This window comes from Phocoena sinus, chromosome X (assembly GCF_008692025.1).
Source record: "Phocoena sinus isolate mPhoSin1 chromosome X, mPhoSin1.pri, whole genome shotgun sequence".
Taxonomy (NCBI): domain Eukaryota; kingdom Metazoa; phylum Chordata; class Mammalia; order Artiodactyla; family Phocoenidae; genus Phocoena; species Phocoena sinus.
The window spans coordinates 66,098,851-66,124,844 of NC_045784.1; the positions used below are offsets into that span (position 1 = coordinate 66,098,851).

Below are 25,994 nucleotides of genomic sequence, written 5' to 3' on the forward strand. Positions count from 1 at the left end.
TAGTATGAGATTTTGCTTTACATCATTTAAAATAATAATCCAGTAATTTATCAAATATATTTCCTGAGCACTTAGTCTCTGGAAGCCTTCAGTAGTTCTTTTGTTTATTATTCTACTTTCTGCTTAGAACAGAATAAATGTATAAATGACCAACACTAAGATGAATAGAACAGGACCTAGAAGAGCTCACAGATTCCCATGGAAATATTTATATAACTAAATTATCATAGCATATCCTATTAAGTTACATAATAAGTGTATCTGTAATCCAACAAACAAGGTTATAAAAAATTAAAAGTTTAGGGCTTCCCTGGTGGCGCAGGGGTTGAGAGGCCGCCTGCCGATGCAGGAGACACAGGTTCGTGCCCCGGTCCGGGAAGATCCCACATGCCGCGGAGCGGCTGGGCCCGTGAGCCATGGCTGCTGAGCCTGTGCGTCTGGAGCCTGTGCTCCACAACGGGAGAGGCCACAACAGTGAGAGGCCCGTGTACCGCAAAAAAATAATAATAATAATAATAAATAATAAAATAATCCTTTTATAAAATATATACCCTTTTAATAATGTAAAGAATTCTTACAATTAAACAGTAAAACGGCAAATCCAATTTGAAATGGGTTTTAAAGAACTTAGATATACAACAACTCAACAACAAAACACCAAACAACCCAACTGAAAAACGGGCAAAAGACCTAAATAGACATTTCTCTAAAGAAGACATACAGATGGCCAGCAGGCACATGAAAAGATGCTCAACATCGCTAATTATTAGAGAAATGTAAATCAAAACTACAATGCAGTACCACCTCATACCAGTCAGCATGGCCACCATTAAAAAGTCTACAAATAACAAATGATGGAGAGGGTGTGGAGAAAAGGGAACCCTCCTACACTGTTGGTAGGAATATAAGTTGGTGTAGCCACTGTGGAAAACAGTATGGAGGTTCCTCAGAAAGCTAAAATAGAATTACCATATGATCCAGCAATCCTACTCTTGGGCATATATCCAGACAAAACTATAATTCAAAAAGATACATGCACCCCTATGTTCATAGCAGCACTATTCAGAACAGCCAAAACATGGAAACAACCTAAATGTCCACCGACAGATGAATGGATAAAGAAGATGTGGTACATATATACAATGAAATACTACTTAGCCATAAAAAGAACAAAATCATGCCATTTGCAGCAACACGCATGCAACTATAGATCACCATACTAAGTGAAGTAACTCAGGAAGAGAAAGACAAATACCACATGATATCACATATGTGGAATCTAAAATATGACATAAATGAACCTATGTATGAAACAAAAACAGAATCACAGACATAGAGAGCAGACTGGTGGTTGTCAAGGGGGAGGGGGTTGGGGGAGGGATAGCGTGGGAGGTTGGGGGTAGCAGATGTAAGATTTTATATATAGAATGAATAAATAACAAGGTCCTACTGTACAGCACAGAGAACTATATTCAATATCCTATGATAGACCATAATGGGAAAGAATATTTTTAAAAAAGAATGTATATATATTCATAACTGAATCACTTTGCTGTGCAGCAGAAATCAACACAACTTTGTAAGTCAACTATACCTCGATAAAAAACAGAAGTTAGATATACAATTCTAAGAATATACACAAATAGGAAGCACATGAAAAAATGCTCAAGATTATTAATCATTAGAGCAAAATACAAATCAAAACCACAATGAGATACTATTTTACACTCTTTAGAATGGATATGATCATAATTTTTTAAAAAATAAGGGTTGGCAAGGATGGAAAGAAATTGGAACTTACGTACACTGCTGGTGGGAATGTAAAATGGGACAGTCAGTATAAAAAAGATTTTAGTAGTAATTCAAAAAGTTAAACACAGAGTTACCAAATAACCCAGCAATTCGACTCCTAGATATATACCCAAGAGAATGAAAACATATGCCCACACTCAAAAAACAACACAAAAGTTCATAGCAGCAATATTCATAACAGCCAAAAAGTGAAAAGTACCCAAATATCCATCAACTGATGAAGAGACAATGGGATATTATACCCCAATTAAAAGGAATGAACTATTCATCTATACTAAGCACGGATGAACATTGGAAACTTTGTGCTAAACAATGCAGACACAGGGCTTCCCTGGTGGCGCAGTGGTTGAGAGTCCGCCTGCCGATGCAGGGGACAGGGGTTCGTGCCCCGGTCCAGGAAGATCCCACATGCCGCAAAGCGGCTGGGCCCGTGAGCCATGGCCACTGAGCCTGCGCGTCTGGAGCCTGTACTCCGCAACGGGAGAGGCCACAACAGTGAGAGGCTTGCGTACTGAAAAAAAAAAATGCAGACACAAATTCCTACATATTGGATGATTCCATTTATATATGTAAAATGTCCAAGTAGGCAAATCCACAGAGGCAGAAAGTAGATTAGTGGGTGCCAGGGGATAAAGGAAGGGGGAAATTGGGTGGTATAAGTTATCTTTTGGGGGCAATGAAAATATTCTAGAATTAGAAAGTGGTGACAATTGTACAATATTGTGAATTTAGTAAAAACTTTAAAAACTAAATCATATACAAATGGTTTAAATGGTTAATTTTATTTTATGTGAATTTCACCTCAACGGAAAATGCAAAATAGAGGAAGGAATTCAAGAATGTATGTAAGTAGGGCTTCCCTGGTGACGCAGTGTTTGAGAGTCCGCCTGCCGATGCAGGGGACACGGGTTGGTGCCCCGGTCTGGGAAGATCCCACATGCCGCGGAGCGGATGGGCCCGTGAGCCATGGCCGCTGAGCCTGCGCGTCCGGAGCCTGTGCTCCGCAACGGGAGAGGCCACAATGAGAGGCCCACGTACCGCAAAAAAAAAAAAAAAAGAATGTATGTAAGTAATAAAACTTTACATAAGAAATAAAACTTCTGCATGCAACCTCCAAAAACATAACCAAAATTTAATAGGCAAACTCATCTGAAAATAAAGAGATAAAGATTCTTATTATACTAAATAATACTGGGAATTCCCTGGCAGTCAAGTGGTTAGGACTCCATGCTTCCACTGCAGAGGGCACGGGTTTGACCCCGGTGGGGGAACTAAGATCCCGCATGCCATGTGGCATGGCCAAAAAATAATAACAATACTAAATTCCTAGTAGATAAATGAATAAAAGACAAAAAATTTTTTAAAAAGGGAATATAACTGTGTAACCAAAAAAAATGGGAGAAAAAGCACACCGACCTCACTAATCATCAAAAGAATGCACATTAAAACATTAGGGGCTTCCTTGGTGGCACAGTGGTTGAGAGTCTGCCTGCCGATGCAGGGAACACGGGTTCGTGCCCCGGTTCGGGAAGATCCCACATGCCACGGAGCGGCTAGGCCCCTGAGCCATGGCCACTGAGCCTGTACGTCCGGAGCCTGTGCTCCGCAAAGGGAGAGGCCACAACAGTGAGAGGCCCGCATACCACACACAAAAAAAAAAAAACATTAGGAAACAGGTAACATCTCAGTCAGGCCTTCATGGGCCAGATACCACCCTGATTCAAGCAGGGTGCTGGGCACCAAACCCAGTGGCCCCTCTGTACCATTTTTCTACGTTTGGTTAGGAAGATCCCAAGATATTTAGTGAACGAAAAAGAAATGAAATTAACAGGCATACTGCAACTAGACATTGTGTGTGGGATTTTGGTTGTTTTGGTGGAGAGGGTTGTTTTAAATAATCTTAAAACAAACTTGACTCTAGAATATAGGTACCAAGAGGGTATGGTTTCTTTTTGCCATAACCTTCCTTTGGAAATGAGCCAAATGTACAAAAAAATTATCATCAAGTCACTCAGTATCCTTAATCTTCAATTAGAGAATGGAACCAGAGGAAAAGATGCTACATGTCAACCAATGGCACACAATATTCCTGGTAACCAAAATCTAAAATTAAGAATGGACGATGTCATTCTACATCGTTTCATCAACAGATTACCAAACAGCAAAAGCGCTGTACTTTAGAAATGAAAGAGTACAGCAAACCAGCATAATGATTATCGCACTCATTCCTAGAATTCACAGCAATCCAACCACAAAGCCAGCTATCACATGAATTCATACTGTAGCTGAACAAGGTCAAGACTATGGATAAATCAATGCAGCCCATTAACAGTACCTCAATACGCAAAAATTAAAACAAGAGGATACAATCAGAATTTTTTTGTTCTCTGAAGGACAGCATTCTTAGGAATGAACATATTTGTGTAATATTATACATTATGAGACCAGCTATAAGTCCAATGGTGAAAAAAAATTGATACTTAAAAAATTTGCCCACTCATTTGAAAAATCCTCTCTAAGGGCAGATGTGATATTTGGAAAGAGCCAAATGTCATTTAGAGTCAAGTATGGTGAATAATGAAAGATTATCAGGTGCATTAAAAATAGTTTTTGCCAAAATTCAAAGTATTCCTGAAGACTTAATTTCTTGCATGTCTTCTAAATTGGTTACAAAAGGAGAGTTCTTGAAGTATCCTCAGGAATGACATCATCATTGGTTTCAGTATGGCCTCCAAGGGTGACTATTTAGAAGGGAAATATTCATTCATTTATAAAAGCTCTGATGTCAGCTTTTAAAATCTGCCTCATTTCTAGAGTCATACATTGGAGATGGTCCTTGGAATTGAGTCTTATTTGTGGAAATGATATTTTAAACACACCAAATAAACTGTTTAAAAGACAACACTTATCAACCCTTTTGTAAATTGAAGGATCTTTTCCTAAGGCAAAACTGCACACATTAACTTATCAGTTTTATAATTGTGAACTATACTAAGTTATTTTTATTAAATCCAGACGTGGCTGTCACTCTCTTCCTCCTCCACCAAAATGTGAAGCTTACTCCACCAGTACTATACACTACTTAATTCTAGGTTCTAGGTACAAGTCCTTAAAATGATCCTTAAGAGTAGTTAAAAATCTTGATTGAAGAAGAATCTGATCAGCCTTCATACTCACAAACACACAATTACAACATGGGCTTGATGTAAATGACCAATGACATCTAATCTACCTATCTTCAAGAGGACCAAAAAATTCTAAATTCCTAATGTAAGCTAACCATATCATAAATGACTAGATTTCAGACAAGTCTTAAGTACTAATGTCAGTGTTTTTAACTATGGGCCATTTTCTTCACCCTGAATGTTTTACAACATTTCTTCCATGAGAAATGTGGAGTTCTAAAAATTACTAGTGTTTCACCTCTTTTGCATTATTTGTAGAAGTATATGTGTAAAGGAGCTAGCCTTTTTTAAATTAAACTTTTCATTTTGAGATAATCGTAGATTCACATGCAGTTGTAAGAAAGATCCTGTGTATGCATTACCCAGTCTTCCACAATGGTAACATCCTAAACTATTTTTCGGGAATTCCCTGGTTGGCCAGTGGTTAGGACACAGCGCTTTCACTACTGTGGGCCTAAGTTCAATCCCTGTTTGGGGAACTAATATCCCACGAGCCTCACGGCATGGCCAAACAAAAACAAAACAAAAACTATTTTTCATTTTCCCCCATTCGTCTACCTGCTCACACAGATGGGTGGCTGTCTTCTAGCAATGGACCATATAGAGTCTAAAATTTGGACATGTGTTCATGAGTATACTGACCAAAAATGGTCTTTTTTATAAACAAATCATTGGTAATTAACTTTACATTTTTGTTCACTTAACAACTGTTTAAAATAGCATATTATAAAAAAAAAATAGCATATTATAATCCAAACTGGAAAAGAAGAGTAAACTTATCTTTGTCCACAGATGACATCTTACATGTACAAAACCTTAAAGATACCACAAAAAATTCTTAACAGTTAATACACAAATTCAGTAAAGTTGGTGGATACAAAATTCACACACAAAAATCAGCTGCATTTTTCCAAACTAACAATGAACAATCCAAAAAGGAAATTAAAAAAACAATGCCATTTACAATAGCATCAAGAAGAATTAAGTATTTAAGAATAAATTTAACCAAGGAGTTGGAAGACTTACGGAAAGCTGCAAAACAGGAAAACTTTCACTGCTGAAAGAAATTAAAGACACAAATAAATATTGTTAAGATGACAATACTACCCAAAGTGATCTAGAGATTCAATTCAACTCCTATCAAGATTCCAAGTTTTTTCACAGACACAGTAAATTCCATCCTAAAATTCATGATGAATCTCAAGGAATCTTGAACAGCCAAAACAGTTGTGAAATACAACAAAATTAAAGAACTCACAATTCCTGACTTCAAAACTAACTGCAAAAGCAACAAGGATTTACTGTATAACACAGAGAACTACATTCAATATCATGTAATAACCTATAATGGAAAATAATCTGAATATATATATATATATATATATAAATATATATATACTGAACTACCTTCCTGTAAACCTGAAACTAACACAATATGGTAAATCAACTATACTTAAATGAAAAAAACAAAACTAACTGCAGAGCTAAAATAATCAAAACAGTATGGTACTGGCAAAAGGACAAGCATATAGAACAATGGAATAGAGAACCCAGAAATAAAGCCTTGCATATATGTGGTCAACTGATTTTCAAGAAGGGTATCAACAACATTCAATGGGAAAACGACAGTCTTTTCAACATGGGGTGTTGGAAAAAATGAATAACCAAATGCAAAAGAATAAAGTGGATGCCTGCTTCACACCACATACAAAAATTAACTCAAGATGCATCAAAGACCTAAAAATAGTAGCTAAAACTATGAAACTCTTTAAAGAAAATAGAGGGGGAATCTTCATGACATTGGATTTCGTCATGCTTTCTTGAATATGATACCAAAAGCACAGACAACAACAAAAAATAAACTGGATTTCATCAAAATGAAAAACTTTTGTGCATCAAAGGTCACTATCAAGAGAAGAAAAGACAATCCACAAAATGGGAGAAAGTATTTCTGAATCATATATCTGAAATGGTATTGATAACCAGAAAACATAAAGAAATCCTATAACTCAACTCCAAAAAAACCAAACAACCAAATACAAAAATGGGCAAAGGCACAGCAATCAGATAAGAAAAAGAAATAAAACGTATCTGAATTGTAAGAGAGAGGTAAAATTGTGATTACATGCAGATGACATGATACTCTATACAAATATTCCTAAAGAGGCCACAAAAAAAACTATTAGAACTAATAAATGAATTGAGCAAGGTAGAAAGATACAAGATTAATATACAGATAGCTATTGCATTTCTGGGGACTTCCATGGTGGTCCAGTGGCTAAGACTCTGCTCCCAATGGAGGGGGCCCTGGTTTGATCCCTGGTCAGGGAACTAGATCCCACATGCCGCAACTAAAAAGATCCCGCATGCCGCAATTAAAGATCCTGCATGCCACAATGAAGATCTCGCACACAGCAATGAAGATCCCACGTGCTACAACTAAGACCCAATGCAGCCAAATAAATAAATAATATTTTTAAAAAAAGAAAAACGAAATCTGTTGCACTTCTTTACACTAACAATGAAATATCAGAAAGAGAAAGTAAAAAAAATCCGATTTAAAATAGCATCCAAGGAGTTCCCAAGCGATCCAGTGGTTAGGACTCAGTGCTTTCACTGTCATGGCCTGGGTTCAATCGCTGTTCTGAAACTAAGATCCTGCAAACTGAACGGTGCAGCCAAAGAAATAAACAAAACTTAAGATAATTTTTAAAAATAAATAATACGATACAACAGCATACAAAAAAATAAAATACCTAGGAAAAAGCCCTAGGAGGTGAAAGACCTATACCCTGAGAACTATAAAACATGGAAAAAGGAAACTGAGAACTAGGAAAAAGGAAACTGAAGTTGACTCAAAGAAATGGAAAGATATTCCATGCTCTTGGTTTGGAAGAATAAATATTGGTAAAATGGCCATACTATCCAAAGCAATCTACAGATTTAATACGATCCTTATAAAATTACCCATGACATTCTTCACAGGACTAGACCACATAATCCTAAAAGTAACAGGGAACCACAAAAGACCTGGAATTGCCAAAGCAATCCTAAGGGAAAAGAACAAAGCTGGAGGCATAACTCTCCCAAATTTCAAACAATACTATAAAGCTACAGTAATAAAAACGGTGTGGTATTGGCACAAAAACAGACATACAGATCAATGTGACACAATAGAGAGCCCAGAAATAAACCCACACACCTAGGGTCAATCAACCTTCAACAAAGGAGGTAAGAATATACAATGGAGAAAAGACAGTCTCTTCAACAAGCTGTGTTGGGAAAGCTGGACAACCTCATGTAAATCAATGAAGTTAGAACATTCCCTCGTACCATATACAACAAAAAAACGTAAAATAAAGACCTAAACATGAGACACACCATAAAACTCCTAGAAGAGAGCATAGGTAAAACATTCTCTGACATAAATCATACCAATGTTTTCTTAGGTCAGTCTGCCAAGGCAATAGAAATAAAAACAAAAATAATAAAATGCGACCTAATCAAACTTAAAACCTTTTACACAACAAAGGAAACCATGAACAAAGTAAAAAGAAAACCTACGGACTCAGAAAAAATATGTGCATGTGATGTGACCAACAAGGAATTAATGTCAAAAACATACAAACTGCTCATACAACTCAATAGAAAAAATACAAAAACATCCAATCAAAAAATGAGCAAGGGCTTCCCTGGTGGCGCAGTGGTTGGGAGTCCGCCTGCCGATGCAGAGGACGTGGGTTCGTGCCCCGGTCTGGGAGGATCCCACATGCCGCGGAGCGGCTGGGCCCGTGAGCCATGGCCGCTGGGCCTGCGCGTCGGGAGCCTGTGCTCCGCAACGGGAGAGGCCACGGCAGTGAGAGGCCCGCGTAACACAAAAAAAAAAAAAAAAAAAAAAAAAATGAGCAGAAGACCTAAACAGACATTTCTCCAAAAAAGAAATGAACAGGCACATGAAAAGATGCTCAATGTTGCTAATTATTAGAGAAAAGCAAATCAAAACTACAATGAGGTATCACCTCACACCAGTCAGAATGGCCATCAGCAAAAGTCTACAAATAGTAAATGCTGGAGAGGATGTGGAGAAAAAGGAACTTTCCTATACTGATGGTGCGAATGTAAACTGGTGCAGCCACTATAAAAAACAGTACGGAGGTTCCTTCAAAAACGAAAACTACAGTTACCATACAATCCAGCAATCCCACTCCTGGGCATATATCTAGAAAAGACAAAAACTCTAATTCAAAAACATACATGCAGCACAATGTTCATAAAAGGACGATTTACGATAGCCAAGACATGGAAGCAACCTAATTGTCCATCAACAGATGAATGGATAAAGAACATGTGGTATATATACACAATGGTATATTACTCAGCCATAAAAAAGGAATGAAATAATGCCATTTGCAGCAACATGGATGGAGTTACAGATTATCATACGGAGACAGAAAAAGGCTAATATTATATAATACTATGTGTGAAATCTAAAAAATAATACAAATGAATCTAAATATAAATAGAAACAAACTCACAGACGTAGAAAACAAACTTATGGTTACCAAAGGGTAATGGGGAGGGATAAATTAGGAGTATGGGATTATGAGATACATACCACTATATATAAAACAAACAACAAGGATTTACTGTATAGTACAGGGAACAATACTGAATATCTTGTAATAACCTATAATGGAAAAGAATCTGAAAAATAATACATATATACATACACATGTACACATATGGGGTTGGCCAAAGAGTTCGTTCTGTTTTTTGCATAAGATGGCTCTAGTAGCACTGTCATCTTTAACTTCATTCGAAACAATTTTGTTAGACTGTATTGTGACAGCTGTCATATCAGCATGCATTTAAAAAAAGACTTACTAAAATTAGTGAATTTTTGTGTAGCCATTTTAATATTGAACATGGATTAAAAAAGTAACATTTTTTGCATAATATGCTTTATTATTTCAAGAAAGCTAAAAGTCCAACTGAAATGCACAAAAAGATATGTTCCGTGTATGGAGAAGGTGCTGTGACTGATCAAATGTGTCAAAAGTGATTTACGAAGTTTCGTGCTAGAGATTTCTTGCTGGATGATGCTCCACGATCGGGTAGGCCAGTTGAAGTTGATAGCAATCAAGACACTAATTGAGAACAATCAACATTATACCACGTGGGAGATAGGCAACATACTCAAAACGTCCAAATCAAGCGCTGAAAATCATTTGCACCAGCTTGGTTATGTGAATTGCTTTGATGTTTGGGTTCCACATAACTTAAGCAAAAAAAAACCTTCTTGATGGTGTTTCCACATGCGATTCTCTACTTAAACGTAATGAAAATGTTCCATTTTTAAAATAAATTGTGACCGGCGATGAAAAGTAGATACTGTACAACAATGTGGAACAGAAGAGATTGTGGGGCAAGCGAAATGAACCACCACTAGCCATACCAAAGGTCAGTCTTCATCCAAAGAAGGTGATGTGTATATGGTGGGATTGGAAGGGAGTCCTCTATTATGACCTCCTTCCGGAAAACTAAACGATTAATTCCAACAAGTTCTGCTCCCAATTAGACCAACTGAAAGTGGCACTCGACGAAAAGCACCCAGAATTAGTCAACAGCAAACGCATAATCTTCCATCAGGATAACGCAAGCCAGCATGTTTCTTTGATGACCAGGCAAAAACTGTTACAGCTTGTCTGGGAAGTTCTGATTCATCTGCTGCATTCACCGGATATTGAATCTTCAGATTTCCATTTATTTCGGTCTTTACAAAATTCTCTTAATGGAAATAATTTCAGTTCCCTGAAAGACTGTAAAAGGCACATGGAACAGTTCTTTGCTCAAAAAGATAAAAAGTTTTGGGAAGATGGAATTATGAAGTTGCCTGAAAAATGGCAGACGGTAGTGGAACAAAACAGTGACTACGTTGTTCAATACAGTTCTCGGTGAAAATGAAAAATGTGTCTTTTATTTTTACTTAAAAACTGAAGGAACATTTTGGGCAACCCATTATATACACACATATATATATGTATGTATATATATGTATGTATATGTAAAACTGAATCACATTTCTGTACACCTGAAAGTAGCACAATATTTTAAATCAACATACTTCAATAAAAAATAAAAATATGCAGTTCAACAAAAAAAAATTTAATGGGCAAAGGACTTGAATAGACATTTCTCCAAAGAAGACATACAAATATCCAATAAACACACAAAAGGATGTTCTACATCACTAGTCATTAGGGAAATACAAATTAGAACCATAATGAGATAACACTTCACACCCGTTAAGAGGCTATTAACCCACACCCACACACACAAAAAAGAGTAAAGAAAATAACACGTGTTGGTGAGGATGTGGAGAAACTGGAACCCTGAGTGTGATGCTGTTAGGAATATAAAATGGTGCACCCACTGTGGAAAAACAGTATAGCAGTACCTCAAAAAGATAAACATAGAACTGCCATATGATCCAGTAATTCTACTTCTAAGTATATACCAAAAGAAATGAAAGCTGGGACACAAACAGATACTTATACATCAATGTTCATAACAGCATTATTCACAAGTGGCAAAAAGGGAAAACAACCAATACATCCATCAACAACAGATGAAAGGATAAGTAAAATTTAATATACTGGATGGGCCAAAAAGTGCCTTCGGTTTTTTAAGGAAAAATAAAAGACACATTTTTCATTTTCACCAAGAACTTTATTGAACAACGTAGTCACCATTTTGTTCCACTACCTTCTGACATTTTTCAGGCAACCTTATAATTCCATCTTCCCAAAACTTTTTATCTTTTTGAGCAAAGAACTGTTCCACGTGTCTTTTACAGTCTTCCAGAGAACTGAATTTTTTTCCATTAAGAGAATTTACGTAAAGATCGAAATAAATGGAAATCCGAAGGTGCAATATCTGGTGAATGCAGCAGATGAATCAGAACTTCCCAGACAAGCTGTAACAGTTTTTGTCTGGTAATCAAAGAAACATGCTGGCTTGCGTTATTCTGATGGAAGATTATGCGTTTTCTGTTGACTAATTCTGGACGCTTTTTGTCGAGTGCCGCTTTCAGTTGGTCTAACTGGAAGCAGAACTTGTTGGAATTAATTGTTTGGTTTTCCGGAAGGAGGTCATAATAGAGGACTCCCTTCCAATTCCACCATATACACAACATCACCTTCTTTGGATGAAGACTGACCTTTGATGTGGTTGGTGGTGGTTCATTTCGCTTGCCCCGCAACCTCTTCTGTTCCACATTACTATACAGTATCTACTTTTCATGGTCTGTCACAATTTGTTTTAAAAATGGAACATTTTTGTTACGTTTAAGTAGAGAATCGCACGTGGAAACAGTCAAGGTTTTTTTTTTTGCTTAAGTTATGTGGAACCCAAACATCAAAGCAATTCACATAACCAAGCTGGTGCAAATGATTTTCAATGCTTGATTTGGACATTTTGAGTATGTTGGCTATCTCCCATGTGGTGAAACGTTGATTGTTCTCAATTAATGTCTCGATTTGATTGCTGTCAACTTCAACTGGACTACCTGACCGGGGAGCATCATCCAGCAAGAAATCTCTAGCACGAAACTTCACAAACCACTTCTGACACATTCGATCAGTCACAGCACCTTCTCCATAAACTGAACATATCTTTTTGTGCATTTCAGTTGCATTTTTACCTTTCTTGAAATAATAAAGCATATTACGCCAAAAATGTTGCTTTTTTTATCCATGTTCAATATTAAAATGGCTACCAAAAAATTCACCAATTTTGAGACCTTTTTTTGAATGCATTCTAATATGACAGCTGTCACAATACAGTCTAACAAAATTGTTTCGAATGAAGTTAAAGACAACTAAGTGCTACTAGAGCCATCTTATGGAAAAAACTGAACAAACCTTTGGGCCAACCCAATACACATGGTATAAAAAGAATGATATTCGCTAAAAAAGAATGGAATTCTGATACATGCTACACCACAGATGAACTTTGAAAACATTATACTAGCTAAAATAAGCCAGGCACCACAGAAGGAGAAACATTGTATAACTCCACTTAGATGAGGGTCCTAGAGTAGTCAAATGCACAGAGACAGAAAGCACAATACAGGGCTGGAGGGGGGAAGGGAATGCAGAGTTATTGTTTAATGGGTACAGAGTTTCTGTTTTGGAGATGATGAAAAAGATCTGGAAATGGAGAGTGTCGATGGTTACAAAGGACTGCCAATGTAGTTAATGCCACTGAATTGTACCCTTAAAAATGATTAAAAGAGTAAATTTTTAAAAGATATTTGATATATCAGGCAAATATTAAAAGAAAGCTCATGCTGTATGTGGCCACTAAAGCTATGAATGAAGACATGTACAAACTGCAGTACTGTTTGTACTAGAGAAAATTTGAAAATAACCTAATTATCCATAAAAAACAGGATAGACAGATTATACATTCACATGACGGATGACCATATATGAATTAAATGAATGAACTAGAGCCATATGTATCAATATAGATACATCAGAAAATAGTTCAAATGGAACTTAAGCTTTAGCTACAATATTCTAATAACTTAAAGTCTGAAGGAAACGTAATTAATTTTAACTAGCATATTATTTTAATAATAAAGCAACTTAGCTTGCAGGAAGTACCTGAGGAGTCCTGAGCGGAGCTAGTTTGCACCTCCTGGCGCAGGAGAATGGGGGTCAGGGGTTAGAAGGGGTAAGGCAAAGCACCCCTCCCAGGACCAAGTGCCCTGCTTCCCACACAAGACACTGTTCCCAAGGCCAACCATGGCTACCTTTCAGCAGCTAATAGGGAGATGGCTTTGATGAATATATGAAGGAAGAGTAAAGACTTTGAGGAATACATGAAGGCAAGAGGAGTGGGATTGGCACTGTGAAAAATGGATGCAGTGGCCAAGCCAGACTGTGTCATCACTTCTGACAGCAAATCTCTCACCATAAAAATTGAAAGCACCTTGAAAACACAGTTTTCTTGAAAACTGGAAGTTCGAAGAAACTACAGCTGTTGGTAGAAAAACTCAGATTGTCTTCAACTGACAGTGCATTATGAACAATGTAACCTGTACTAGGATTATGAAAAGGTATCATAAAACTTGCAACATCACTTTAGAGAGGAACTAGCTTGTTAAACAATCTCAGTTCAATGGGCAAATCTTCACAATACTTCTTTTTTTCATTACTATATTCTATTATCTCTATCACACACAATTTGCATGCAACTATTTCCAAGCATTGACTTAATTAAGATCATCCCAACATAGAAAATCCTAAAGATGCCACCAAAAAACACTACTAGAGCTCATTAATTTGGTGAAGATGTTGGATACAAAATCAATATACAGTAATCCGTTGCATTTCATAAAATAACAGTGAACTATCAGAAAGGGAGATTAAGAAAACAATCCCATTTACCATCACATAACAAAGAATAAAACACCTAGAAATAAATCTCACTAAGGAGGTAAAAAACCTATACTCAGAAAACTGTAAGACACTGATGAAAGAAAATGAACATGACAACAAACAGATGGAAAGATATACCATGTTCATGGGTTGGAAGAATTAATATTGTTAAAATGACCATACTACCCAAGACAATCTAGAGATCCAATGAAATCCCTACCAAAATACCAATGGCATTTTTCACAGAACTAGAACAAATAATTCTAAAATTTGTATGTAAATACAAAAGACCCGGAACAGCCAAAGCAATCTTCAGAAAGAAGAACAGAGCTGGAGGTATCACACTCCCTGACTTAAAACTATACTACAAAGCTACAGCAATCAAAACATTATGGTAACAGCACAGAAACAGACACATTGATCAGTGGAATAGAATAAAGAGCCCAGAAGTAAACCCATGCACTTATGATCAATTAATCTACCACAAAAGAGACAAGAATATACAATGGAAAAAAGAGAGTCTCTTCAGTAAGTGGTGCAAGAAAACTGGACAGTTACATGTAAAAGAACAGAATCAGAACATATTCTCACAACATATACAAAAAAAAAACGTAAAATGGATTAAAAACCTAAATATAACAGTGGAAAACATAAAACTCCTAGAAGACAGAAGATTCTTTGACATAAATCATAGCAATTTTTTTTGGATCTGTCTCTTAAGGCAAAGGAAGCAAAAGCAAAAATAAACAAATGGGACCTAATTAAACTTAAAAGCTTTTGCACGACAAAGGAAACCATCAAAAAAATGAAAAGACAACTTACAGAATGGGAGAAAATATTTTCAAATGATATGACTGATAAGGGGTAAATATCCAAAATATATAAACAGCTCATATAACTCAATATTAGAAAAAAACCCCAAAAAGATAAAAAATGGGTAGGAAACCTGAATAGACATTTTTCCAAAGATATACAGATGAAAAACAGGAACATGAAAAGATGCTCAACATAACTAGTCATCAGAGAAATGCAAATCAAAACCACAGTGAGGGACTTCCCTGGTGGTGCAGTGGTTAAGAATCTGCCTGCCAATGCAAAGGACACAGGTTCAATCCCTGGTCTGGGAAGATCCCACATGCTATGGAGCAGCTAAGCCTGACAGCCACAACTACTGAGCCTGCACTCTAGAGCACATGAGCCACAACTACTGAGCCCACAAGCCACAACTACTGAAACACACGTTCTTAGAGCCCGTGCTCTGCAACAAGAGAAGCCACGACAATCAGAAGCCCATGCACCGCAATGAAGAGTAGCCCCCACTTGCCGCAACTAGAGAAAGCCCACATGCAGCAACGAAGACCCAACGCAGCCACAAATAAATAATTTTTTTAAAAAAAACCCACAATGAGATGTCACCTCATACCTGTAGAATGGCTATCATGAAAACATCTACAAATAACCCATGTTGGAGAGGACATGCAGAAGAAAGGGGACCCTAGTACACTGTTGGTGGGAATGTAAATTGGTGTAGCCACTATAAAAAGCAGTATGGAGATTCCCGCAGAAAACTAAATGTAGAACTGCCATATCATCCAGCAATTCCAATCCTGGGTATATATCCAAAGAAAACAAAAACACGAATTTGAAAGGATACATGTACCCCAGTGTTCAGAGCAGTATTACTTACAATAGCCAAGATACGGAAGCAACCGAATTTCCATAAACAGATGAATGGATAAGGAAGATGTGGTATATATACACAATGGAATACTACTCAGCCATAAAAAATGAAGATTTTGCCATGTGCAAAAACATGGATGGACCTGGAGAGTATTATGCTTAGTGACATAACTCAGAGAAAGACAAACACTTCATGTTGTCACTTATATGTAGAATCCAAAAAATAAAATGAACGAATGCAACAAAACAGAAACAGTTTCACAGACATAGAGAACAAATTAGTAGTTACCAGATGGAAAGGGGAGGAGCAAAATAGGAATAGGGGATTAAGAAGTAGAAACTACTATACATAAAATAATTAAGCTACAAGGGTATATTGTACAGCACAAGGAATACAGCCAATATTTTATAATAACTTTAAATGGAGTATAATCTATAAAAATATTGTATCATTATGTTGTACACCTGACATTAATATTGTAAATCAACTATACTTCAATTAAAAAATTAGAATCAGAGATCAGATCAAGATGGCAGAGGAGTAGAATGTGGAGCTCACCTTCTCCCACAAATACATCAAAAAAAAAAACATCTACCTGTGGAACAATTCTCACAAAACATCTACCAAACACTGGCAGAAGGCCTCAGACTTCCAAAAAGGTAAGAAAATCTCCATGTAACTGGGTAGGGCGAAAGAAGAAAGCAGAAAAGAAGAGAGAAAGGAATCGGGACAGGACCTGTGCCCCTGGGAGGGAACTGTGAAAGAGGAAAGGTCTCTGAAGACTAGGAAGCTCCCTCACTGGTGGGGAGATCAGACAGGACAAAGGGCGAGATTCAGAGCCTCGAAGAATAACACAGCAACTGGTTTACAGAGGGCAAAGCAAAGAGAGACCTGCACAGACAGTGCTGCCCAGCACTCCCCAGCCTGAGATGCTCATCCACTGGGGAAGGTGGGGACTGGGCGCTGAACCTCGGGATTTGGAGGTCAGACCCAGAGGAAAGGACTGGGGTTGGCTGCATGGAGACAGCCTGAAGGGGCTAGGGTGTGGTGTGGAAGGTCTGGGCCCACCAGAGAGGCAAGGGGACATTGTTGGGGGGCATGCCGCCATAGGAGCATCCTTCTCCACACACACTCTCAGGCACTGCCTACATGAGCTCTGGGGGCGGGCATGAGCTGCCGCTGCCATTTCAGACTCCAGAGGCAGGCACAGACCACTGCCACTGTTGATGGTCCCACGACTGGGAGCCAACCACTGCCCCCGCCTTACTTGGAGCGTGCACAAGCCACACACCTGCACACCCCCTATCAAGGGGATAATGGCCAGCAAACACTGAGGAAAGAGACTGCAAGGATCCAAATCAAAAACAGCCCTCACGCCAAAAATCATTAAACCCATACGACCTATGCAGGAATGCTCCCGCATATAAATAGGGCTCCAAGACTACAGGATATAATTGTTTCTCCTAAACTCACAGAATAAGATAAACATAAGCAAAGTGAAGAAGCAGAGGAACAACTCCTAAAAAACCAAGAGAATTCCCCTGAAGAAACAAACAATGAAACAGACCTTTTCCGTCTAACAGACACCGACTTCAAAAAGGAGGTAATGAAAATACTGAAGGAATTAAGAAAGGTTATTGGCAGAAATGCAGATTATTGTAAAAAGGAACTAGAAACTATAAGGAGGAGACAAGAAAAATTAGAAAATTCATTTGCCAAGACGAAAGCTGATCTAAAGGCAATGAATAGCAGAATGAATAATGCAGAAAAAAGAATAAGCGATCTGGAAGATAGAATAATGGAATTTACTGAAGCAAAACAGCACACAGAAAACCAAATGAAAAATAAAAGAAAGCAGTATGAGACCTAGGGGATAATACATAGCATCCCAATCTACTAATAGGGATTCCAGAAGGAGAAGAAAGAGAAAAGGGAACTGAAAATGTATTTGAATAAATTACAGCTGAAAAGTTCCCAAGCCTAAAGAAGGAAAAACATATCCAGATACAGGAAGCACAGAGAGTCCCAAACAAGATGAACCCAAGCAGACCTACACCAAGACATATTATAATAAAGATATTAAAAGTTAAAGATAAAGAGAGAATTCTAAAGGCAGCAAGAGAAAAACAAAGAATTAATTAAAAGGGAAGCCCCATAAGGCTATCAGCTGATTGCTCAACAGAAACACCACAGGCCAGAAGGCAGTGGAAAAATATATCCAAAGTCTTGAAAGGGAAAAATCTGTAACCTAGAATACTCTACCCAGCAAGATTATCATTTAGAATAGTAGGAGAAATAAAGAACTTCTCAGAAAAGCAAAAACTAAAAGAATACAGCAATACTAAACCTATCCTAAAAGAAATATTGATAGATCTTCTCTAAATATTAAAGAAGCAAGAAGATATAGGAAGGAGGAATTCAAAATTTGAAAGTAAATCACTTTAATTAGCCAGTAAACAGATCAAAAAGAGAAAGAGAAAAAAAAAAAACCTATTTGTGAAATTGATAATAAACACCAGGAACAGCAAAAGGATAAACACGAAGATGTAAAAAAGGACATCAAAATCACAAAATGTGGGGAAGGAGAGTAAGAAAATGCAGCTCCTTTTGGTTTTTTTGTTTGTTTGTTTTTGTTTCTTTTCTGTTTTTTTTTTTTTTTTTTTGCGGTACGTGGGCCTGTCACTGCTGTGGCCTCTCCCGTTGCGGAGCACAGGCTCCGGACGCACAGGCCCAGCAGCCATGGCCCACAAGCCCAGCTGCTCCGCAGCATGTGGAATCCTCCCAGACCAGGGCACGAACCCGCATCCCCTGCACCAGCAGGCAGACTCTCAACCACTGTGCCACCAGGGAAGCCCATGTTTTTTTTTTAAGAATGTGTTTGAGCCTATATATCTAAAGCAAGTAGACAGAGGAAGGGGTTAAGATACTTGAAAAACAGAAAAAACACAAATTAAAAACACACAATACATTCACAAAAACCAAAAAGGAGAACACACAAGCATAAAATAAAAGGAAATCATCAAATCACAGAAAGAAAATGAAAGGATCAGGGAAGAAACAAAGAATCAACTGGGAAACAAGGTTTAATATGGCAATAAATACATATGTATCAATAATTACCTTAAATGTCAATGCTCTGACCAAAAGACATAGAGCGGCAGACTGGATAAAGAAACAAGAGCCTACAATATGCTGCCTCCAAGAGACCCACCTTATGGCAAAGGACACACATAGATTGAAAGTGAGGGGATGGAAAAAGATATTTCATGGAAATGGAAATGAAGAGAAAGTGAGCGTTGCAATACTCATATCAGATAAAATATAGTTTAAAGCAAAGGCTGTAAAGAAAGATAAGGACGGACACTATATAACGATAAAAGGATCAAAACAAGAGGAGGATTTTACACTCATCAACATATATGCACCTAATATAGGAGCACCCAAATACATAAAACAAATACTAACAGACATCAAGGGAGAAATTGATGGGAATACAATAATGGTAGGAGACTTTAACACCCCACTCACATCGATGGGCAGATCTTCTAGACAGAAAATCAATAAGGCAACAGAGATGCTAAATGATACAATAGAACACTCAGACTTAATTGACATTTTCAGGACATTACATCCAAAAAAAAAAAAAGACAGAATACACATTCTTTTCAAGTGCACATGAACATTCTCTAGGATTGACCACATGCTACGGCACAAAACTAACCTCAACAAATTTAAGACTATAGAAATTCTTTCAAGCAACTTCTCTGACCACAAAGGCATGAAACTAGAAATCAACCAAAGGAAAAGAAATAGGAAGTTCATAGCGATACAAGCCTTCCTCAAAAAAACAAGAAAAACAATGTTTTTTTGTGACATAATAAATTCACTGCATTACTCCTAAGTGCATGTGTTTTTTTAGGTTTAAAATTATCATATGTGTTTATAATGCATTATAAAATATACAGTTCATTTATTTCTTAGTATCTGTAATTTCACTTATAAATTAACTAGTAATTCACAATTGGCTTTTCACTAATCCAACAGATTTTCTACACTTCCTTTATTTACCACAAGTTTAGTATTCATTTAAGTGTTTAAAATCTTCTAACTTATGTCCTTATTCAAGTAAAATTATAAGAAATCCTTTTAACAGCTGCCCAATATTAACTATGTAAGCATATAATATAAAGCCTAATTCCCTATAAACTTTTTATGCCTTAATTTTACTCCCAAATGTGATAAAGGTCCATAGAGGTTTCTACTATGCCAATGAATATCAACCACTAGAAGATCAAGTGTTAGGGTAAAAGGTGGAATTTTTCTTAGTGAGTCTACGCTGCCTTGGGTTTCCTTACATAACCATGACAAATTTTAACATGCATTTTATACACGCTGGCCTGATTTAAACCTCATGAAACCTCCCTCCTTATTACAGAGAACTGAGGCTCAGAAAGGCACTTATTTGCTAAATACAGTAAGGGAATTAAATAATTTGCACTTGCATTGGAAAATCAGGAATTCTATCTCTAACCAAAGCCCACCCTATACCACATCCCTTAAGAAAACTCAAGGCACAGTGACTAATATAACTTAATGAACAGAAAAGTAGTTATCACACTAGTAGATAATCCTCAAAAGTCAGAACACTTCAAAGGACTAAGGATAAACTAAGATGTCCACAAAGTGCCTTCAGTTACTACAGCATACTTTTCCAAAGTTTTTCATCTTTGTTCATTGCTATCTTTGTTATCATTTTGAATACACTCATTGATTTTTTCTTTAATTTTTAATAAAAACACTATATGAACACTTTAAATTACCTAAATTCTCTAGTTTTACTGTGCATGCTTAATCCACTGAGCTTACCACACTACCCTTACTTGGATGCAGCAGTAACTAAACATAAGGTGTTAACAATAAGAAAAACAAATCATCTTAAAATCAATTCCTAAAACTTCCAACTGAAATTGGAACCTGATCCTCACAAAGACCAAGACCTGAAGGATGTAACAAACAAAGGAGAGCACCCCCAAAAAGCCACAGATAGCTATGTCATCTCACATAGGTTCATTTATTTTAAAAAGTCAAAAACAAACCAAAAAACTAACCAGTCAGCTACAAAAGGTAAGGAGCTTAGAAGTCCTCACTCCTATTCTCACAACAAGAAAAAAGATAAACAAGTTGAAAATCAGCAAGTTATCTTAGATCCATTAGAGAACTGAGGTCACAGGACAAATCACCAAAAAGAAAAAAAAAAGGAGAGACAGGCAGATACAGAGAATCACATTTTATCTGAAGTGCAAACACTTCAATAGTAACTGACGAATTATTGGAGGCCAAATACAGATTAGCTTGAGTGTTAAAAAATTCTGGGGTCCCAGCTGGGAAGGGGGGCACACTTTCCTGGGTTTTACCTCCAGGAGTGCCACAAGCTTTTCAGGTATTCACGAGGAAGATCTGAGGGGGAAAAAATCCTCTTGTGCCTTGAGCAGGAGGAGGGAAAAGTAAACATATTAAAACTCACCCAGAGCATTCTCTTTTTAACAAAGTCATGCTCTCAAGGTAAACTACTTTACCAGAGCATTACGTACCTGGAGGAAGAGCAATTAGACAACCTCAGCCTCCTCGAGGTTTCCTGTCTCACCTAAGTAGTGTTGGGGGGGGAAAGGCTAAGAAATATTTCTGAAGGTCACAGCCCAGGGACCACTTAAAAAAAAAAGATGTAATTCATAAGATTACAGATCACTTTCCCTCTCCAACTCCTGGGATCCAATATGGTAACACTGAATTATAAATGAGAAAGCTACAAGATACAGACTCTGAGAAGGAATTCTTGGGCTTCCCTGGTGGCTCAGTGGTTGAGAGTCCGCCTGCCGATGCAGGGGACACGGGTTCGTGCCCCGGTCCAGGAAGATCCCACATGCCGCGGAGCGGCTGGGCCTGTGAGCCATGGCCGCTGAGCCTGCTTGCCCGGAGCCTGTGCTCCACGACAGGAGAGGCCACAACAGTGAGAGGCCCACGTACCGCAACAACAAAAAAAAAACAACAACAACAAAAAAAAGGAATTCTTAAGGAAACCCAAAGACAAAAGGGAAGAAAAAAAAAAACTAGGACAAGGGAACTAGAAGAAATAATGTGTTTAATGTGTGCTGTAGCACCTACAGCTACAGCACACCTACAGCTACAGCACACATTAAACACAGCCCCATTCCTAGCCAGATTAGCATAAAATCTCATACTAAAAGTCTGATTTCCTATTACCAGAAATATCACATAGAGCTTTCAAAAAAATTAAAAGTCCTGCTAAAAGGCAAGAAAAAACACAATCTAAAGACACAAAGAGAGCATGAGAACCAGACTCAGAGAAGACACAGATTTTTGGAATTATCAGACAGGGAAATTTAAAATAACTATGACTAGAATGATAAGGACTCAATAGATAAAGTAGGCAGTGTGCAAGAATAATTGGGTACTGTAAGCAGAGAGATGAAAACTCAAATAAATAAAATAAAATGCTATAAATCCAACACACTGTAAAAGAAATAAAGAATGCCTTTGATGGGTTCATCAACAGAATGGACATAGTCAAGGAAAGGATCAATGAGACTGAAGAGGAAAGAATCAGTGAGGCTGAGGACATGTCAATAGAAACTTTCCAAACTGAAATGCAAAGAGAAAAAAGAACAAATAAAAGGGAACAGAAAAACTATAACTGTAGAATAATTACAAAAGTTGTAACATACATGTCATGGGAATACAAAGGAGAAGGAAAAGAGAAGAAATGTTTGAAATAAAAGAATGGTGGAAATACTTCCAAAATCAATGACAGATACCACAGAAGCAGGATACCAAGCAGGGTAAATAGCAAATATCTACACCTAGCTATGTCATATGCAAACAGCAGAAAACCAAAGACAGAGAGAAAAATCTTTTAAAAAGCCAGGAGAAAAAAAAACAAAACATCTTATCTATAGAGGAACAAGGATAAACATTCCATCTTATGTATTGTCAGAAACTATGCAAGCAGGAAGACAGTAGAATGAATTATTTAAAGTGTTGGGGAAAAAAAAAACCCACCAAGCTAGAATAATGTACCCAGCAAAATGATTCTTCAAAGGTAAAAGAAAAATACTTTCTCAGACAAACAAAAACCAAAGGCATTTGTTGCCAGCAGACTTTCCTTGCAAGAAATGTTGAAAGAAGTTCTTTAGAGAGAAAAAAATTATATGGGACTTCTGTGGTGGTCCAGTGGTTAAGACTCCACACTCCCAATGCAGGGGGCACGGGTTTGATCCCTAGTCAGGGAACTAAGATTCTGCATGCTGCAGGGCATGGTCAAAAAATAATAATAAAAAAAAATTATATAAGGCAGAAACATGCATCTACATAAAGTAAGGAAGAGTGTTAGAGAAGGAATAAATGAGGGTAAAATAACATCTTTTATGTTTCTTATTCTTTTTTTTTTTTTTTTTTTTTTGTGGTACGCGGGCCTCTCACTGTTGCAGCCTCTCCCATTGCAGAGCACAGGCTCCAGATGCGCAGGCTCAGTGGCCATGGCTCATGGGCCTAGCCGCTCCGGGGCATGTGGGATCTTCCCAGACCGGGGCACGAACCTGTGTCCCCTGCATTGGCAGGCGGACTCTCAACCACTGCACCACCAGGGAAGCCCCTATGTTTCTTATCCTTAACTGACCTAATAGTTAACTGTCCAAACTAATAATAGCAAAAATGCATTGGATGATTATAGCTTATGGATAAGGAGAGGAATTGGGAATACTATTATAAGCTATCTACAGTACTTGTGAAGTGGTACAGTGTCATTTAAAAATGGACTTAGACTAGTTATAAATGCATATTGCAAACTATAAGGTAACCAATAAAATGTCTAAAGAAGTATAATTTATAAGTTAAAAGAGGAAGGAAAATGAAATCATATAAATGTTCAATTAAAAGCAAAGGCAGGATAGCTGATTCACTTTGTTATACAGCAGAAACTAACACAACATTGTAAAGCAATTATACTCTAATAAAGATGTTAAAAAAAACAAAACAAAGGCAGGGACTTCCCTGGCGGTCCAGTGGTTGAGGCTTTGCCTTTCAATGCAAGGGGTGTGGATTTGATCCCTGGTCCTCCCAGCCGAAAACCAAAACATAAAACAGAAGCAACATTGTAACAAATTCAATAAAGACTTAAAAAAAAAAAAAGGCAAAGGGGCTTCCCTGGTGGACCAGTGGTTAAGAATCCGCCTTCCAATGCAGGTGACGTGGGTTCGATCCCTGGTCAGGAAACTAAGATCCCACATGCCACGGGGCAACTAAGCCCCCGCGCTGCAACTACTGAGCCCATGCGCCACAACTAGAGAGAAGCCCGCACACAGCAACTAGAGAGAAGCCCGTGCGCCGCAACAGAAGATCCCACATGCCACAACAAAGATCCTGCAACTAAGACCTGATGCAGCCAAAAATAAAATAAATAAATAAAATAAATATTTTTTAAAAAGACAAAAAAGGAGAAGATAAAAAACAAGTACAATGAAGAGAAAAGTTACAAACATGGTAGATATCAAACCAACTATATCAAAATTCACTTAAAATGTGAATAATCTAAGTACACCAACTAAGAGAGTGTGTCAGAGTGTGAGGTGGATACAGTCAGATGTCAGAGAGGACTAAAACCAAGACCCAAATATATGCTGTCTACAAGAAATCCACTTTAAATATAAAGACAATGATTATAAGTAAAGGGAAGCCAAGGGAAATGGGGAGTTGTTGTTTATAGGGTGTAGAGTTTGTGTTATTTTTTCTTTTAAAATATTTATTTATTTATTTGGCTGTGCCAGGTCTTAGTTGCGGCATGCGGGATCTTTTTAGCTGTGGCATGTGAACTCTTAGTTGCAGCATGTAGGATCTGGTTCCCTGACCAGGGATCGAACCCAGGCCCCCTGCACTGGGAACGTGGAGTCTTAGCCACTGGACCACCAGGGAAGTCCCCAGAGTTTCAGTTTTCCAAGATGAAAAGGTTCTGGAGATTGGTTGCACAACAATATAAAAATGTACTTAACATTATTGAAATGTACACCTTAAAAAGGTTTATATTATGTTATTTTATCACAATTTTTTTTAAAAAGTAAAGGGATTTCTATTCAAGTCCTTTGTACACTTTCTGAGTTGTCCTTTTGGTGCTGAGTTGCAAAACTTCTTTATATATTCTGGATATTAAATCTTTATCAGATATATGATTTGCATACATTTTCTTCTATTTCTGTGGGTTGTCTTCACTCTCTTGATAGTGTCCTTTAACACACACATTTTTTATTTTAATGAAGTCTGTATTATCTATATTTTTCTTTTCTTGCCTGTGTTGTTTCCATCTTATTTAGAGACCACTGACAAATCCAAGGTCCTTATGTTTTCTCCTAAGAGTTTTATACTTTTAGCTCTGAAATTTAGGTATTTTTAGTTGTATATGCTGTAAAGTATGGGTCCAACCTTCTTTCACATGTAGATATCCAATTGACACAGCACCATTTATTAAAGAGACTATCAAGATGGGTACAGAGTTTTTTGTTGGGGATGATCAAAGAGTTTTGGGTACACATGGTGGTGACTGTTACATATTGTGAATGTACTTAATGCCACTGAACTGCACATTTACAAATGGTTAAAGTGATAAATATTATGTTATGTATATTTTACCACAGTAAAAATAAACAAAAGATACTACTTCATACCCACCAGAATGGGTATAATTTAAAAGATGGTCAACAGGAGGTATTAGTGAGGATGTGGAAAAATTGGAACCCTCATACACTCCTGATGTGAACATAAAATAGCACACTTTGGGTATTCCCAGGTGGTGCAGTGGTTGAG

The 25,994-nt window shown here is 37.4% G+C and overlaps 1 protein-coding gene across 23 annotated transcripts in view; it reads right to left on the minus strand.

Moving 5' to 3' along the window:
* ATRX (ATRX chromatin remodeler) overlaps positions 1 to 25,994 on the minus strand; it is a 247,227-nt gene that overhangs the window by 194,795 nt on the left and 26,438 nt on the right. For 7 of the 23 annotated variants that reach the window (XM_032619127.1, XM_032619119.1, XM_032619122.1 and 4 more), the window contains one exon: positions 6,024 to 6,054. The exons of the other annotated variants lie outside the window; for them this stretch is intronic. In XM_032619127.1, coding sequence (XP_032475018.1) covers positions 6,024 to 6,054 — 31 coding nt within the window. The remainder of the gene's footprint in view (positions 1 to 6,023; positions 6,055 to 25,994) is intronic. 23 annotated transcript variants of the gene reach the window in all.